The sequence below is a fragment of the Meleagris gallopavo genome, chromosome 5 (genome assembly GCF_000146605.3).
Source record: "Meleagris gallopavo isolate NT-WF06-2002-E0010 breed Aviagen turkey brand Nicholas breeding stock chromosome 5, Turkey_5.1, whole genome shotgun sequence".
NCBI lineage: Eukaryota > Metazoa > Chordata > Aves > Galliformes > Phasianidae > Meleagris > Meleagris gallopavo.
Window position 1 is genome coordinate 18,619,292 of NC_015015.2, and position 18,525 is coordinate 18,637,816.

Sequence of the window (18,525 nt, forward strand, 5' to 3'; positions counted from 1 at the left end):
TAAATAAAAAGTCAGGCAGTTTTATTTTGGCTACAATTAGTATATTTTTAGCTACTTTGTAGGCAAACAGTCAGTCAGAGTGAGTTTAGAATTCTAGACTTCCATGCATATGCTTGTCTCTAGTCAGCTCTCAGCTGCAGTTGCACTGTGGAGGTTCCATCCGTGATGTCATTGCTGTGTCATAATTTTGCTGGCTGTTCTCCACTGTGGAGACCTGTCTGGTATGATGGCCAGAAGAAGTAGGAGTTGTCCTGTCCTTGCTTCTGTTGTAAATTACATTCTTAAAGGTATGAAAGGTGTCAGAAGCTGTTGTTGCTAACTCACTTATATTTTGGAATACTTCCTTATTTTCACTGTGGGCCCAATTAGCCATTATTGATGTATAAAAGAAACATGAGAGAAGGTATCCCAGTCTTCTGTCAGTACAGTGTCAAAATATTTTTCCAGTCTGACTTTCAACAATAGAAGAATCCCCTAGAGGAACAAACCCTTCTTAAACATCTATATTTAATCTTTAATTTCAGAACCTAAACTTTTGACAAGTAAATGCTGCTGGCATATGGCTGTTCATAAGTTTGATCCCAGAAACAAATTTTCTCTTGCAAAATTGTTTCTGGACAGTCAGGTTGCTAGTGTAGGTTTTAAACACTGAAAGCAGCAGTACCTAAAGGTCTCAGTTCAAATGGGGTGTATTACTAAATAAAAATACAGGAGCTAGATTTGCGTTGTGATAAAGAGAGCAGTTCTTTGCTCAGTGTCAAAGATAGTGTAGGAAGCCGGACTCTGAAATTTGCTTTCTCATCCTTTTAGGGTTGTGCGTCTTTCTAAGCAGAAATGTTTTATCAGATAATGATCTGGGGCTCTCCCTTCCTGGTAGCAAATTTTGTGCTGTCCTCTGTCTACAAACTAGTAATTTTAAAGTGATAATATTTTATAGGATCTGTCGCTGTATCTCATCACATAGTCTTGGTCTGGTGGAGTTTCTGGCAGTGGTGCATGTGGAAACCCGAGAGCTTTGCAGATGTTGGACCTGGGCAGACTCACAACTGGTGTCACTAACAGCTCTGGCAAATGAATTGCCAAGGCTGACTTCTATACCAGACAACATGGATGTTTGCTCTAGTGGTTGTGATGTTCACGTGCAGGGGCATGTGTTTGGGCTATTCATCAGTGTAAACAGGATGATACCAAGATATTGTGGTATGAAATACAAAAATTTTTGGACCAGATCATTACAGCACTCGATAAAATTCAGAGCATTTTCCTATTCTTGGTAACCTATCAGTTAGATATGTGAAGATATGTAAAGTTTTTTATGTACTGTAACTTTTTCAACAGTGAATTTTTCAGTATCAAGGAATAGGTCATACTTTATGCACCAGGAGTTCAAACTGCATATTTAGCTTTATGATAAAGATTGCAAAATAGATGTATATCATGCACATGGAAGTTCTGAGCATAAGATGAGAAGTGAATATTTGAATGAAGTCAGTATAATATCTAGTGAAATTCATATGTTTTTCTTTATCTTGGATGGTGCCATTATAGTATCTGATGTAATATGATTCTCCTTGCAGAAGAAGAGAGGAAGATGATTCAAGGATGTAAAAAATCCTTAAGAAAATCATTTTCTGATTCTGACATCTCAAATGGAGATAAACAGGATGGTTTACCTGAAAGAAGCAATGAAAAGCTCATGTCTTTCCCACCACAGACTCCAAGTGAGAATAAGGTAATAAGTTAACATTTGTCTGTGTGGACAAGCATCAGTTTCAAAAAGATTAAAAGAAGTAAAAATAAGGGTATACTGTCTAAATGTCAGATGCTGATGGTATTATTCCATCTGAGGCAAATATTTAAAATACTACCCAAGTGTGTAATGCTTACAGAGGCACCTGCAGGGATCACATTTGACAGTGGCATTTTCTCTACTGCAAAGCTGTCCTAATCTGACTAATAAATAAGGAGCCCCACAAAGACCACTGTTAGGCTTTCACTCAAAACTGCAGTTAATGGTAGGGTTTGGCAGAAGACTTGAGTGTGTGAATACCAGCATGCACACATTTACTTTGCTTGAGGATTTTAGAAAATACAGAATCCTGTTGCTTCAGCTGCCTAAAGTAAATATTAGGCAAGCCAGAGGTCTTTTTAATCTTTGTAAACCTATGAGATTAGGAATGTATAGGGACAGGAAAATCGCAGACATCATCTGGAGAGAGCAAGATGGAAATCTGAGTCTGCTTCTTAAGAACTCCTACCCTCCTGCACGAATAACAAAAAATAAAGCTGCAATCTTGCCTGTAATAGATTCATTAAGCTTCTTATTACAAATGAAGTAGCAGGTCATTTTGTGCAATGCACAGAGCAACACACTTCAGTGACTTCAAATGATGGCGCTGCTGGGCCTCAGTCAAAGAGAAAAAGCTGTCATTTTTCTCCCTACTAACACATGCCTTTGTGGTAGAATCAAGCAAGGCTTTTAAAACAGTCACATTCTATCAGCTGATTGTATAACAAAAATAACAAAAATCTTTTTGCCACTGATCTTATGAAGAGTATGGATGCTTCATTGGCATAGATGGCCTTTGGGTCTCTTCCTTTAGCCACTTTGAATTGCTTTTCCACCCCTGTAGAGCAACACGCAGCTTCCATTATCCTTTATGTCAAGGAAGATCTTAATAGTGGTCTTTGTTGCTACAGGAAAAAAAGTTTCAGCCACGATGCCACATTTTTGTCACATGAACAGTTTTAGAAACAAATACAGTAGTGGTAGAATGCATCAGAAAAGTTGCGAGAATAGTAATGGGAAGAGTCTTTAATACATTGAGTTGGCCACAGTAACCTTTAAACTTCCCCTGAGGAAAGAAGGGAAAAAACTGCATTTGTAAACAATACTTCTATTCCAAATGTTGCTTTTTTGGCATAGTGTGATTACTTATACTAATTCAGTCTGGTTCCATGTAGAATTTCAAAGGATTACCTACATGCATTCTATTTTCAGCAGCACTGCATTCACTTTATAAAATTTTTAATCACTGTTAAGAATCTGTGTGTATGAATCAGTAGAGGTGTAAATAAGCTTGACTATTGCTTTGGTTCTGTTTCGTGCATATTTATGCACGTCTATCTACAGATGGTCATAAATGAGAGCTGGAAATCTGGTGACTCTGATGGAAATGGCCTCAGTCTATCTGAAAGAGCTCAGGTGAGGTTTCCTTTGATTTTCTTCAAAGTGGAGTTGTGAGTTGAACGTCACTGAATTTTGCTTTATGTATAAACAAAGCATTTACAGTTTGATAGTGTATTTCTTTCACATCTATGGGAAAGAAGAAATGAGACCATCATCCTCCAAATTTCTTTTCCAAGTGTTAATCAGCATGTGCTATTAAAATATAAAAGTTGTGTAACACAATAGTGCCAAATCAGTTTGTAAAAAATGATCAAAGAGCATCCGTGATTACTGCACAGAAACACAGAAGGCTCTTCTGTGTATAGTAAATAAATCCTTTGTTGTAACACTATTTACAGACGGGCTGGGAAAGCTCTTTGACTCTCATATTTGCATCTATTCAGAGTGCTACCTTGAATATGAAGCAACTCTTGTGATACTTGTTCTATAGTGTGGACTGTTTTCAGGGGATATCAGCCTGATACAAAGAGTAGTGATACATCCCAGCTGAAGTATTAAAATTTTCATAATTCTCAGCTTTTTTATTTTCCATTCAGTTCAATATTAATATAAAATATAGAAAGATCAAGCTTGCTTTGTTTACAGTGTGTCATATGTAGTGCTTTTGCAAATACACAGAGTAGCTTTTTTTCTTTGAAAATATTTGACTTCTCCATCTTCCTACCAAGTTTTTGAAAAGGTTGCTCTTCAGCATGAGCTTCTTTCATTGTAGTTGGTATGCAACAGCTGCAGTAGCAATCTTTTGTCTATACTTAGAAGTTTTTCCTTTGTGTTTTACATTGAAAAAAAAATACATATTCTTTCTTGGAAAAATACAGAGTAGAATTGAGATGACAAAAAAGACAATTTAATGCTTTTCTGCTTTTTTTGTAGTTTGTACTGAAAGGAACAGAATTTGATCTGTTTTCCACTTTATTTATTTATTTTTTTTTCACCGCAGGTGGACCATTACTTAGAAACAGACATGGATGGAGAGCCATGCAACGGTAGGTTTTATCCATCTTCATATTCACAATCATATTCTGTCTTTGGATCCATGGGTATGGATATTACTTTTTATTCTTTTTAGTGACTCTGTTCTGTTTAGCAGAACAATTTATCTCTTAAAAATTATATTTTTCCTCCATTCTTCCATTGCTAGAAAATTTTCCCAATTGCACATGTTCCACAGATTAATGAATTTATGTCCTCACTCTAAGATGAGATATTAAATTACCTGGTAGGCAGTGATTTTTTTCAAGGTTTTTCAACTTTTTGTGGCAACTTTCTATTTTTCTGTTCCTCTGTTTTGTATAGAAATTATTTTAATTAGGAAGTGTAACCCATAAAGTAAATTGGGTGCTAAAAGAAAATCCTATGAAGTGGAAATATTTAATGAAAATGTTTTCCCTACTCGTCATAGTGGTTTCATCCTGGGCTTAAAATGAATAAGAATTATCTTTAATACATGGTGAACTTCTTTAAGCATTCAAACTATGAGCATTTTGAATTGTTTTGAACTGCTCCATTGTGAGTATAAAAAATTTAACTCTCCTGCCACTGAAAAGTATATAGAAATATTGTATTTGCAGTTGTTTGTCTATTACAGGTACTTGTGCGGTCTTTATTTCTACCAAAATGGAACATCTTCTGGTGATTTTCCTCATCTATACTTTGTGACTGCACAAAGAAACTGAGCCAAACAGTTTAAGAGTTTTGCATAAGGTCACTGGAAGAAGCTGTGACAGAGCAGACTTCGGTCCTTAGTTGTTACTGTTTAATTAGTCTGTCTAATCCATTAACTGTGTGATTAGTCTTTTCTTTCTGTATGTGTAGAATCCTTATGAAGTCAGAGGGCTTACGGACTTGGAATTGATGAGTATTTAGAGCTTGGTTGTAACTCACAAGAAAACAATAAAGTCAGTTTTATAACAGTGTTTCTTTAAACTGAGCATAGTAGAAAGGGAAGAGTGAGATTGCTGTCCTGTGTCAGGTACAGAAATGGAAAATTTCTTTTCTGTGCATTGTTCTTCTCCTCATTTTTCCCCCTTTTAGGACACTGTTCTCATTGTTCTATGTTTATCTTCAATTATCATAATATCTATTAAAACTGGGACTCACTGGTGGAAGCCTTAATTTGCATTTCACTGATGAAATAAGGCTTGTCTATATCTAGTTTAGTAGAAGTATCATCAGATATCTCTAGTTCAGTACAAGCCACAAACTGGAAGATGAGAAATAAGCTCAACAGTACAATACCAAGCTGGGCAGTGATAAAAAAAACTGACAGAACTTGGGGTCCATTTTCTGGACCAATGCAGATGTTGTCTGTCCACAGGCCTTTCAGTGTGCAAGAGTAAATGCTAATCACATACGTTTAGAAACCTCCTAGTAAAACATACTGCATTTGAACAAGATAAAAATTACAAAAACGATCATCTGCTTATGCTGTCTGAATACAGCTTCATGCAAGCTAACTTGGGAAAGTTTTTCAGTTATGGCTTTTAATGGTAACTATAAACAATAATAAAAACTATTATACCACCACTACTGTAGATTATCACTATACTACTAGTTTGTTTTTTTCTACTTGACATTTGATTGGCTTCAATATTTGCTGTCCTCAACTTCTCCCACAAGACAGCCCTCATTCCACAAGCTGCTCTTGGTGCAGAAAGTGGCTGCATCAACTCCTAAGCAATCAAGAGTGCCGACTAATGACATTAAGTACTTAGATTGTATTTTATAACATTGCAGTACTGCACAGTCAGAAGCTAATTATTCTGTCTATGCTCTGTAAGGAAAGTAAACAGCAACCAAACTTAGAACTCAGAAATGCACAGCCTTGTTCTTGCCCAGGGCTTCAATGGAGGATGGTTGTTCAGTCAAAAAAAAACCCACAACAAAACAACAAAAAAAACCCCTTGACTTCTAAGTCATCATGCAGAGAATAGGCCTCATAGTTAAATAGTTCTCTTTATACATTAAAATCCATATCTCTTCATGAAGAGAGATTCATAATCGCATTTCTATAAATAGAAATACAGATATTTCTAGAAATATAAGTATTTCTATTTCTAGCAACAACATGCAACATAAAATATAAAATGGTATCGCTACTCGTTTGCCTTAATGAATATAAAATATCACTAACAGCCACTTTAATAAAGGATTGATTCTGAAGGGCTCCAATTAATTTATAAATAAGGCAAAGTGTGAATCAAATTTGAAAGGCATTCTGTTGCTGATCTCTTTAAATGCTGCCACCCATATGTCAGACAAATGAGTTCATACTGGCAGAACAAGCTAGGACACCCAGTGAAAAATATACCTTGCTAATATAATTACAGCAAGCTTTTATATCTACTTGATATTGGCAACTGTTCAGCATCTCTGTACTTCATTTAACTTTAAGGGCAGATAATTTAGCTGAGTTAGCAATTGCACATTAATGCAATAAATATTCACACTTACGGAGAAGTGGCTCAAGGCTGAAGGTGTGAAAAGCATGGTAGAAAATAGGTGTTAAAACAGCCAAGTGCCTTCTGGAGGATGTTCTGTGAGAATCACTTTGTGCTTGCAGCCCAGAAGGTCAACTATATTCTGGGTTGCATCAAGAGAAGCATGACCAGCAGGATGAGGGAGGTGGATCTTCCTTTCTACTATGTGAGTGTGGTGAGACACTGGCACAGGTTGCTCAGTGAGGTTGTGGATGCCCCCTCCCTGGAAGCATTCAAGGCCAAGCTGGATGGGGCTGTGAGCAACCTGATCTAGTGGGAGGTGTCCCTGCCTACAGCAGGGGGCTGGAACTAGATGGTCTTAAAGGTCCCTTCCAAACCAAACCACTCTGTGATTCTGTGAATCATTCTGCTACTTGTTTGTTTATTATTTTACTAAGTGTGGTATCTTTTACAGTGTGAACACAGCTGCTTCTAATGAGAGAAGTAGCCCATAGATTTAGTCAGTATGCAAATTCACTGTAGCTGTTTTCATTAGACAGCATTGGGCTGCAAGCCTGAAAGCAAGGCAGTATTTTTCATTGTGAATCTTTGGCTCAGCAAACCAGGACTGGCAAAGGAAAATTGCTGCCCTGAACCATAGCTTTAAACCATAGCGTAGTGACAGCATGCGTATGGTGGACTGCTTAATTGCTTTTTCTCATTGAATTTAATCTGTAAGTAGCTTAAGGCAACAATAGAAATAATGAGGCTTTCTCTAGGGACAGATGGAGAATGCCTAGTACCTGTGTTTTGGCAACAAAATTCCTTTCCAGGATGGGTGACAAATCACTTGCTGTAGGGCTCAAAGGATACTTAGGTAATAATACTAGATAGTATTTATACAAAATGCTAAATATGCGAGAAGCATGTCTAGGGACCTTTAGTGTAGCCTTCTTTAAATACAGGAGAATATTAAAAAAGAGCTGATTAAATGTGTGAGTAAGGATACACAGATTGGGCTTAGAGTGCTGAGATGCAGCATACTTGTCTTTTCATGGTCTGCATTTTCTGCTGACCCAAAGAAAATAAGGAGAACCTGAATGACTGATTATTTAACTTAACAGTTCTTCTCTATGCAATATTTAGCAATATTTTATTTTCCATACTCTGTGCCTTCCCATTTATATTTTGAACTTATTTTTACACCTAGAAAAAAAAATCATCTTCAGGAACAAGATTCAGAGTTCTGTGGATGTTTTTTTTAAAGTATTGGGCTCCACCCAACCTACGAATCTGTTCCTTTTTATCTCCTCTACTCTCTGCAATGCATTTAACACTGCCTCAGGATGACTTCACACTAGACAGCTCTTTGGGACTAACAGCCTGAAGCCTGAGAATGAGAGGAGCCAAAATTTAGCTTTTAAGGTTTTTTTTTTGTTAGCACTTCCTTCCTCCTCAGCTTCCCATCAACAGAATTCTTGCCAAACGTAGTGTCTGAAAGCGGTAAAGCCTGCAGTGGCCTATCTATAGCTGTGCATCATTTGGCTCAGTAAAGATAGATAACTGCAAACTTCTTCAATTCCTGAGTGTTCAGATCAGTTTTCTGCCAACAGATTATTTTTTTTCCTATACTTATAATTAACATCAGTGGTACAAACTGAATCTAAAAAAACAATTCAGTGGTCTTTGCAAATTTAGTTAGTAATCACTTTCTGTGAGCCTGTCACGTGGAGTAAAAGACCTAAAGAGATTTTCTCAGCTTCCAAATCTGTTCTGCTAAACTGCACTGGACTCAAGCAAAATTGTAGAAGTGTACTGCCATATCATCCAGGAAGATGATTCTTCAGTGTCTTCTCATATTTTTGATATCACTGCCTTCTCAATTATCTGTATATACAGTGCCATTGGCAATATCCATGGCATTCCTGTTGCTAATTAATCACCTCTATAGAGAACATAATTAGCAGCTTAATTAGGATCATCATCCACTAGTGCTGTAACAGCAACCTAAATCAGCTGTGAGGTACTGGCTAGAACTTACAATAGCCTACAGTTCCTTTGGGAGCTCCCATTGAGAAGGAGTACTGTCAAAACTCTAATTTTTCTCTCTGAAGGAGTTTCTTGATTAAACATTATCAGGGAAAGCAGCATTCACCGATTAGACTTGCATATGCTGTCATGCAGCCAGGATAGAGAGACAAAGCTCATTTCTGGCATGTCTACTGGCAAACAAAGGTTGATAACCACATTCTTACGGGGTGATTGAAGGAAATTTGAAACACTGTTTGCATTACTAACGAGCCTTAAAAAATTGGAATTGACATTCTGAGTATGACAAGCACTTCTTGCTAAAAGCAAAAATAAATTTCCTTCTGTTGTCCCAATTTTTAAGAGATGTCTTCTTGAGCCGTTGCCAGGCAGTTACATAAATGTTTCCTCTTCATCTTCTCTTCACAGATTGGTCTGTTGTGAGGAAAAAGCTGCTCTTTACTGAAATAATGGATGTTATCTCAGGAGGTGATATAAACCTCTTGGTGTCCAGGCTTTCCTCTCTTCAGGGAGGGTATATATTTGGGGTGCAAGTTTGAAACAATAGCAGAAGTTGCCATTGCCTTTAAATAAGCATTCACATCTCACTTCTGTCCTACAAATAATTTTGACACCGGTTATGAAAGAATGAAAAAAGTAGTTCCAGAGTGTGTGTGAAGCCATAGTACATTTTCAGAAAACTTTCTCATATAACTGATGAAGAATAAGATCAGATACTATGCTGAGGACAAGGACTGAAAGCACATAGATGACTGGAGATAGGTATAAGCAATCAAGAGAGTAGAGATGAAAATTGAAAACCACTTATTTGTGAATCATGAAGCAAAACACATAAGTCCAGGAATGAAATACCAGGGGGAATAGATTCAGCTCTTTATTAAAGAATGTTCTACTTTACAAGTCCGAAGTGGATAGTCCTGCTGGCTTTGAAAAAATATAGAGATGCTAGAAGAAAAAATAAATGAAGAATTTCATTATGTAACTTTCAAGAATGCTAGCTAGGAAATCATTATTTTCAAATGTGGGTTTACAGGAAGATAAGAGGTCTGTAACCACTCTGCTCTGGTGAAAGCATGCAGGTAGAGATAAATAGCCACTTCTTCCTTTTCACTCTGCATCCATCTACCCTCTTGTTGGTTCCATTAACTAACATTAGAACAACACTTTGAAAGTTTATTCTGAGATTTCAAGAAAAAAATAAGCTAGAAATATCTGGTATGAAGCTGTAAAGAAAAAATGGTAGGTTGATTTACATAATCCTTCAACTAAATTGCAAGACATATGGTTTCCTTAAGTTTCTTCATATGAAAGCATTACGGAGACAAGATGGATGCATCTGAGCTGTAGCAGAGCTGAGATTGGTTCATGTTAAAAGATACTTCTAAACCTAAGGCATATCATTCTGAGGTGTCACAGAAAGCAAACCCACTATTCCTAGTATGAGCATTTTTCTTAAGTGTGGAAAGGAGAAGTGATTCAGAAAGACTGAATGTAGACTTGTGAACTATGGTCCAAATGCTGCCAACAAAGAAAGGTTGCGCATTCCAGATATGTGTAACTCCTCTTAAGAACCTCTCACTGGAAAGTTCAGGCATGGGCAAACATCCATTAAATATCCTTGGACAAGAGTCATCTGGCATCGTAATGGGAAATATTATTATTTCTATCAGGTATTATTTACTTAACACTTCAGGAGATTAATACTAAGACATGTTTGTAAAGATTCCTTATGCCCGATGTATAGATGGTGAAACTCTAGAAAAACAAGTTGAAATAGACTGCCCAGCTAATCAATAGCAAGACTAGAATTCAGCCTGTTATTTGTAAGTCTGCTCAGTATTTTCCTTCCTCTTTATGAAAGACATAAATCTAATACCAAATTTTCTCTGAGTTTGGGCATGTCTAGCTGCAGAATTTCTATGCAGTGTTCTCAAGAAAGAAGAGCTAATGATCTATTTAATCAACTTTGATTTTTCCTTAATATAGTATACTTTATTATCTAGATTTTAGCTCAGGAGTGTATGAATCTGTTCTCAAGGTAACTGCCTAATATTATGCAACAGTCAGTATACTACACTTACAACTAAAAAACCTCTGTCTGCATTTAAGCACTGTGAGATTTTACATGTGATTTTGCTAACTTATACATAAAATAGAAGGCTAACGTCCATTATTTCTTTTTCAGCAGGGTCATTTGTTCTTCCAGGAGAGGTGGAAGAGATAGAGACTTGCTGTTCACCTTCTTTTGAAAAGTCTTTTCAGCAGAAGCTCAAAATCTCCTCAGTTCAACAGCCACTGGACAAAAAAGCAGAAGAGGTATGAGGCCATATTTTTATTTAGTTGTTTTTTTTTTTCCAACCTCTTGGCTTCCAATGTTATTTCCACAAGGACAGAGAGATTGTGAGGAGCTTCCGTGAGTTAAAAAAATAATATTATTAATTTTTGAATTAAAAACATATTCTTAGATACATTAAGAATTGGGATAAATGATTGAATACAAAAATGTTGTTTTATTATTATATTATCTTGCATTTTCAAAATGTGGACTTCAAGGCTCCAAACTGTATGTGGGCTTTTTAATATTTAATTGGTTTAACTAAAAAAATACTCAAGTAAACTCTTGCACTTTCTGACCTTATAACAAATAGGAACTTACCAAGAGTGATGTGCCATTTAATATTCCAGTGATCACGTGGTCTTAAAATAATATTCAGTTCTCACTGAGCTGAATATAGGAACCATTTTTTTGCAACAAAAAGGTAGTGAATGATCACTTCAATGTGACACTGAAAATAAAAAGGTTTTAGAATATATTGTGATCAGAATTGGGATTTATTCTTTTGGAAATAAGTGGTAGTATGAAGCTGCTGAGGATTTGTATTGTCTGCGATGGGTGTGGACAGCTTTGTGTTATGGAATCTCAGTCTTTTAATCAGACACAATCAATACGTGCTTTAATTTAGAATTGCCATTTTTCTTCAGAATTTCAATTTCAGACCTTTTCAAAGTAGAACAGAAGGTGTGGATTGCTCACAGGCTTATTCAAAGTCATTTAGCTTCCTATCCAAACAGTCATTGTGAGCATTAGCTTTTGGGGATGTTTCTATTGAAAATTTTTTTTCAAAGCTCTTTTCCCTTGCCTGATCGTGGTAATAGAAGCTGAAGTTAGCTTCTGGCTAAAATGGGGCAGTTTTGATATCATATGTTTATTGATATCCTATGAGGTTTAAACCATAAGCCATAATGATATGTGACCAGTGAAGGATTGATGTTATGATAGTGTCTATAGTGCCTCCTTTCATGAGTTGAATTGTGTTTGATTCTTTGCAATAAACTCTTCACTGTAAGGAACAAGTCTGCTTTGGGAGAAAGTAATAATGTTCTAAAATGACCTTTCCAGCTCTAGTGCATTCCACTCTGTGAATAAAAATATTTGCACTTTTCCCCAAGGACTGATGTAATTCACAGTTTTTTTGCCTTAAGAAATATCCATTGGCACACAGAAACCCTTAGTATGAGATTTTATAGTTTACTCATTTGATAACTTCTGTATAAAACCAAAGAAGGGGGCTGTTACTGCAGTATTCATAAATGATTGTATGTGACTCATAGTTCACATACATACATATGTGAACATAAGTCATGAAAAATAACTGAAGATTCCACCGCATGCAGAATTCACTTCAATTTCAGAAAAAGGTGGATTATGAAAGGGAAATAGAGTATTATTGCGTTAATGCATTTTTTTCACAAGTGGTTGGTTGGTACCAGACGACACAATTCTCAAAATGAAGCCAGCATTTTCCCAAGATTATGTGTATTTTAGAGCCTTCACTTAAGTATCAGAAATGTGGTCTGATTTTTAGAACTGTCAAGATTGAACAGGTCTATTTTAAAATCCCTCAGTGCTTTAAATTGTCATTGCTGTGAAAATTAAGTCTTGCTTTGCTTATGGCAGGACTGCTTAAGAAAAAAGATTTACCCTGGCAACATTTTGAAATGACTGTTCTCTGTCCAACAAAACAACTCTGCTAGGGAAAGGCAACAGAATGTGGCTACCTATTTTGTTTTCACAGGATATAATGGAAAGCCATTTCCTATGAAAAATAAACAATCTTATTTCAGTGTAGGAGGAGAATTCCTTCGCTGTGGACCTATTTGTGAGGGACTTCAGTGGAATTTATTGCTAGGGAAAGTTTAGTGTACAAAGAGAAGTTCGGTTAAAAGCCAGCATAGAATTTGGCTAATTATTAAAGAACAGCTTAGTGAATGACACAAGAAATTATTTGTATTGGCCAGCAATTTTGCTGGTTTTAGAAACGTATTATATATTCAGTATATATTTCATACATGTATATTCTCAAACTTTAATATATACAGCTCAACACACAGACCAATCCAAAGTGAAATAGCAGAAACAGCATTTCACTCCATGATTGAAGTACATTATACAGAACATTTACTTCCTCTGCCTAGATATTTTTTCTCTCCTTCATGTAGTATATCTTTTTCATATTTTTAAATTAACTGTATGTATTAATATCTAGGTTTTTATTTGTTCTTATTTTCCATTTTCATATATTTGACTTCAGTTGAATGCATATTTTTCATGCTCTTGCTGTTCACATGCATTCAAAGTAGGATTCATCTCACCTAACTTGAGCTCTGCTTTTAGCCTAATTTAGTGCTGTCGTCAGGAGGAAGAGTTGAGCACCTCCAGAAAGTGATTTATCCCACTTGCTGTCAGCATTTGTCCTAAGATGCAATATATCTGTTTGATATCAGAGGCTGGTTCTTTGTTGGCTACTTTAATCTAGAAATTTAACTCTTCTATGGCTGAGATTAGGAAAGATGAATTCAACCTTTTTGTTCTCCATTGTTAGCATTTAGTTCAAGAATTCCAAAAAGTATTTTGGCCATTCAAAAAAGTACTTACTGTGCCTCTTTTTATCATTTTATCTGTGGAATGACAGCATCTAAAACCTGAAGTGCAGGTCCCACTGACTTCCTGTGATTTGAGATTTTACTGATAGGCCTCAAGACGAGAGAGAACATAAGACAGGATTGACTAAGTGAAAGAAGATGGAAGAGTTGTATCTTTTTAGAGGCCAGTAAAGACAGAGATTGAGTGAGTTGTCCAGGATGATGAAGCAGTGGTGGAAAATGGACCGTGATGTATTTCTTGAGCCCTAGCTCAAGACTTTTTTTGGTTTTGCCCTAAGCCCTCCAGTTCATACTAAGATTCTATGAGATAATGACATATATACCCTCTTCCCCCCAGCCCCTTTTTTTTTCCGTTGTTATTGTTTTAGTAAGTTTTCCTTTGACCATACAATGAAAACATCAGTGAGTGTATGTGCATCCTTTACATAATTTCGGCAAGTGGATTTTAGGAGTAATTACACAAAAATACAGATATTTGGAAGGACAGGGACAAACTGTTCAATTAAGTTTAACTCCACACAGATTAATAACAATGACTGAGTTGCCAGTTATTAATGGACTTCTGAAAGTCTCACTTTAAGGTATTTTATTTACAAAATTACTTTGTAAAGCAACCTCCAGCAAAATACTTTAGTTATTAATATGAACATTAATTCGGACATGTGGGAACTGTAAATGAAAATTATTTTCTTCAGAGAGTAAATCAAGGGAGTAATCTTAAGCAAACTGGCAGCTTTCTAATAGAGCAGAATTCTATTCCCAGAGAGCTTTCAAAAAGATTTCAATTAGATGTTAAATTAGAGACCTGAAATTCATATATTTCTCTCAGCTCCTTAGGCAAAAATAACATGATAATTTGATCAGCTCAGAGGGTTCTGTGTTCTGTTGTAAAATGTCTTCCTTTTGAAATAGATCAAAATTGCAACTTGCAGTATAAAAATTTTATACTACTTATCTGTGTAGAAGGCTGAAGTGAATACCTTCTTGGAAGAAGCAGAAAAAAAGAATCCTCACTGCTATGAGAACTTGTTTGAGAGATGAAGCACACTGATAAATACATAATGTGAATAAACTTTTCAATGTGCAATGAATGTGTAACAGAAAAATTGGTAGTAGTGAAATCAGATATATTTTACTTTGGCATCCATCTCCATGTAGCATTTTGGATTTGAGGTTTTTTTAACAAGTTTTTCCAGTATTTATCTGCATTTGCATGAAAAGTTATTGGATTGATACTAAGTTCAACACAAGGGCACAGTGAATGATTGTATGGTTTCTGTAACTACGTTAGCAGAGAAAGGATAAATTTGTTCTTGTAGAATCCCTGCGAGGGTGTACTGTAACTTAACCTATTCTAAGCTTAATTACCTTTAGACATGGTAAAAAATATTGTTACAACCAAACTAACAAAAAATTGTTTGCACATTACATCATATTTTAGAAATGTTTTGTATTTCCCCAAAGGAAAGATGAGTACTAATGAAATGTAATTGCTGTTACCAGTCATTACCCAGCTACTGGTACCCTTAACAATACAGAATTTTAGAAAGCTTTGCCTGTGGAAAAAAAGAAACTGGATATAAATGCGGTGAGGAGGTCAAGGAGTTGACCTTAACAAGGTCTATCCCTAACAGGAAAAAGTGCTTGTTTGCAGGCTTTGTCTTAAATAAACATTTATTTCATGTGCTGCTTATAAAAGTTAATGATGGTTTACCTGAGTTAGTCTGTGGACATAAGCAAGAAAATGTCTGCATGCAAAATGAATCCCTTTCTGTAAAAACTCTATTTACAAAATTCTCTTTTCTTATTTATTAATGCCAGTGTCTGTGGGTCTGCATCTAAGATGATTTATGTGCTCCAGCGTCTTTGAAGGCAATGTAAGCCAGGTCCATGGAAAAATGTAGATGATTAATAAAAGTATAGAAAACTGGAAGAATATTTGTTGGTCAGTCAGACAATTTTAGAGTTTACTTAATAAAGCATCCTTTACAAGGATATTCACTGCTATGTCTGTTGGGTGCCCTGCCACTGGAGAGGAATTCTAGTGCTACTTCTATGATTTATTGAATGGCATGAACTATGTCACTGCAGCTTCTGGCAGAACGTTAATAGAAATTGTGTGTGATACTGTGTCTTCTAAATTGAGTGGTGACCATAAGATGCTGAATGTTCTTCCTTGCATTCAGCAAAACAAGTAAGATTATTCTTAACTTCAGATACATGCTCTGAAAGTAACGCCTCCTACTTTATTACGTTGGCACGAGAAATTAGAGACGGTTGTTGGTGGTATGGCAGTAGAGACTGAACCTTCCCACCAATATCCCACTACAAGTTGTTGCCGTGTGACAGATGGCAGCAGAGGGGCAGTCTCATCAAATGGTGTCTGACATGGAAATGCATATGAAGCAAAAGTGTGTCAGTGAATTTCTCTACGCAGGAAAAATGGCACTCACTGACATTCTCTGATACTTGCTGAATACTTGTGGAGATCAAACAGTGGATGTGAGCACAGTGAAGCAGTGGGTGGTGTTTCAGCACTGGTGGCACTGATGGTGGGTAACCTCTGCTGGTGCAGCTTTTGAGCTCAGCGTGCAGGTTCGTGTTTATTATTGGCAAAAATGCACAGCTAATGGTGGTGACTATGTTGAAACGTTGTTTTGTAGCTGAGTATTTGCTCTATCAAGTAGTGTTATTGTGCTTTTTGTAGCTGTTGTAGTTTCTAAGGCTATAAATAGGAAGCATTGCTTATTACTATGTACATAAGTAGTTACTAGCTTCAGAGGGGATTCATCAAGTGTTTAAAAACAAGTGTTTAAATGTTTTGCTGATTTGTTACTGAAGTACATAAGACTTTAAAACACAGAGCCCTTGAGGAGATAAGTTGTCTGTCATGGTTAAAATTTTTAGATATTTTATATTAATTTCTAAAAGGATAAGGAATATTCCTGTACAGTTTGGGCAGTGAGGATGTATCTCCTGCGTACTTCTGGAATTCATTTTATGTAACTGGTTACTATAAACCTTTTGTGTTGTGGCTTCCTGCAGTTCCTTTTCAGCATGCAGCCTGCTGTAGTTATTTGTTTTCATTATTTTATTTTATAGGCAGAGAGTTTGTTCTAAGGTATTTCAATGAGAAGCAATATAGAAATGCTGAACAATATGTCAACAGAGAAAATATTGGCAAGTGCAATAACGCTCTATGTTCATCATACAAGAAATCTAAACCAACCAATTGCATATGTCTGAGATGGTGAAAATTATTAGAGTATGAACATTGATTGTGTCATTTTGCATATTCCAGGCCTTTTCTTTGGTGAAACTGTGTTCTGGGCATCATTTTATGTTAGCATCAGATGAATGTGCACTGAGGTGTTGTGTGATACTAGCCCAGATTTTAAGGGTATGGAATCTGTCTTTGAAATTTAACATGGCTGTACATAACTTGCCCATATCCCCACAACTCTGTCTCTACAAGCAGCAGAATTGTAATAGATGTGTGCAAAGGTTTTCAGATTCCTTGCCTCAAGCAAAATTAGCTAATGATATTCATTCAGATACAGAACAGTACAAATGGGGCACATTAAATGGCTTAAATTAGGTCAAATTGAATAATTGAATTTATTCTTTTACTTAAAAACAGCTTAATCAGCTGAGAGAGCTGGAGTCAGAAAAATAGTTTAATTAAATATTAATTAGAAGTTTATATTTTGAGCTTCCTTATCATTACTTGCAGCGATATCATTTATGTGTCTGTTTTTGTTCATTACAGCTACTGGGAGATGATGTTCAACCATTCTCACTTGATGAAGAATTTGATTATGACAATGTGGCACTGACCTCTAAGTTCTCTGAAGCTGAGCTGATGCCCATGTAAGAATTGTCTCAAGAGAAGGGGAGAGGTGTAAAGTCCAGCAGGAGCTGAAGATTGAATCAGATGCACTCTGAATGGCATTTTGTGCAATGCTGGTGAAATAGCATTTTAGAGAATAAATCTTACTTCTTGTACCCTTACTAAATGCTTTTTATCTGTGTGGACAGTAAATGACATCCTCAGGATTTCCTTTGTTCCATCAAGGTGCCTTGGAGCCCGAGGTTGGCTTTCTCTATGCCTCCTAGTCTTAGTCTGAATGAAAACACAGAATAGGAAGGTAGTGCTTGCTCAAAGCCACTTGTATAGTAGCCCTTCAACGGTGAGGAATGTTTACCATCTTTTTATATTTTGTGCATTGATTTGCTTAGGCATTCAGGTTGGTTAAGAAGGTCTCTGTCAGTCCCTAAATCCAAAGGGAGTTTTGCATAGATCAGCGGCCTCACTGTTGCTCAGCTTCTTTGTGGTTTTTGATGTGGTACGAAGCAGCTGGAAGATGTCTCAAACGACAGCCACAAATTCCCATTTGTTAAATAAAAAAATAATAAATTAAAATCCCTGACTGGAGTAAAGCCCACATAGCCTCTCGGCATGCTGAAATAATTGCTCCGTGAAACATAAACAAGCTGGTGTGATTCAGAATAGCAGGCATGGCTACTCTCACTTATATTTGGTACCGACTAGCCTAAAGCTAGTCCTAAAGCTGTCTTTGCTTATTTCTTTCTGTAATGTAGAGCTGAAGGAACTTTTTGCAGCTGACATGTTGGTCTATAGACTCTTTCTCTGTCACTTTAAGATTTAAAGATGTGGAGTTATACCAGTGAATAAATTTGGGGGTATATTTTTCTTTCTTCTGAATTGCTTTAGTTCTTCTGAGACATAAATATGCCAGGTTACTGTAAACTCTTTTGAAAGAGTTGATCAAAATTGGTGTTGTGTAACTACTGACAGTTAAACTTCTAGTGCTACAAAAATCCACCCAGACAGAAAGAAACATAGTGATCTAATCCATTAAAGAAATTGGCATTGAGAGGCTGTCAGATTTAACTTCTTTT

The 18,525-nt window shown here is 36.2% G+C and overlaps 1 protein-coding gene across 7 annotated transcripts in view; it reads left to right on the top strand.

The window, feature by feature from the left end:
- C5H11orf74 (chromosome 5 C11orf74 homolog) overlaps positions 1-17,618 on the top strand; it is a 39,794-nt gene extending 22,176 nt beyond the window's left edge. For 5 of the 7 annotated variants that reach the window (XM_010711263.2, XM_010711264.3, XM_010711262.3 and 2 more), the window contains exons 3-7: positions 1,578-1,732; positions 3,134-3,205; positions 4,131-4,176; positions 10,844-10,974; positions 17,372-17,618. In XM_010711263.2, coding sequence (XP_010709565.1) covers positions 1,578-1,732; positions 3,134-3,205; positions 4,131-4,176; positions 10,844-10,974; positions 17,372-17,476 — 509 coding nt within the window. In that variant the 3' untranslated portion in view covers positions 17,477-17,618. Of the gene's footprint in view, positions 1-180; positions 288-1,577; positions 1,733-3,133; positions 3,206-4,130; positions 4,177-10,843; positions 10,975-17,371 lie in introns of those variants that run through there. The other 2 variants (XM_019615505.1, XM_010711265.3) reach the window with 2 other exon arrangements.
- The last annotated feature ends 907 nt before the right edge of the window (positions 17,619-18,525 follow it).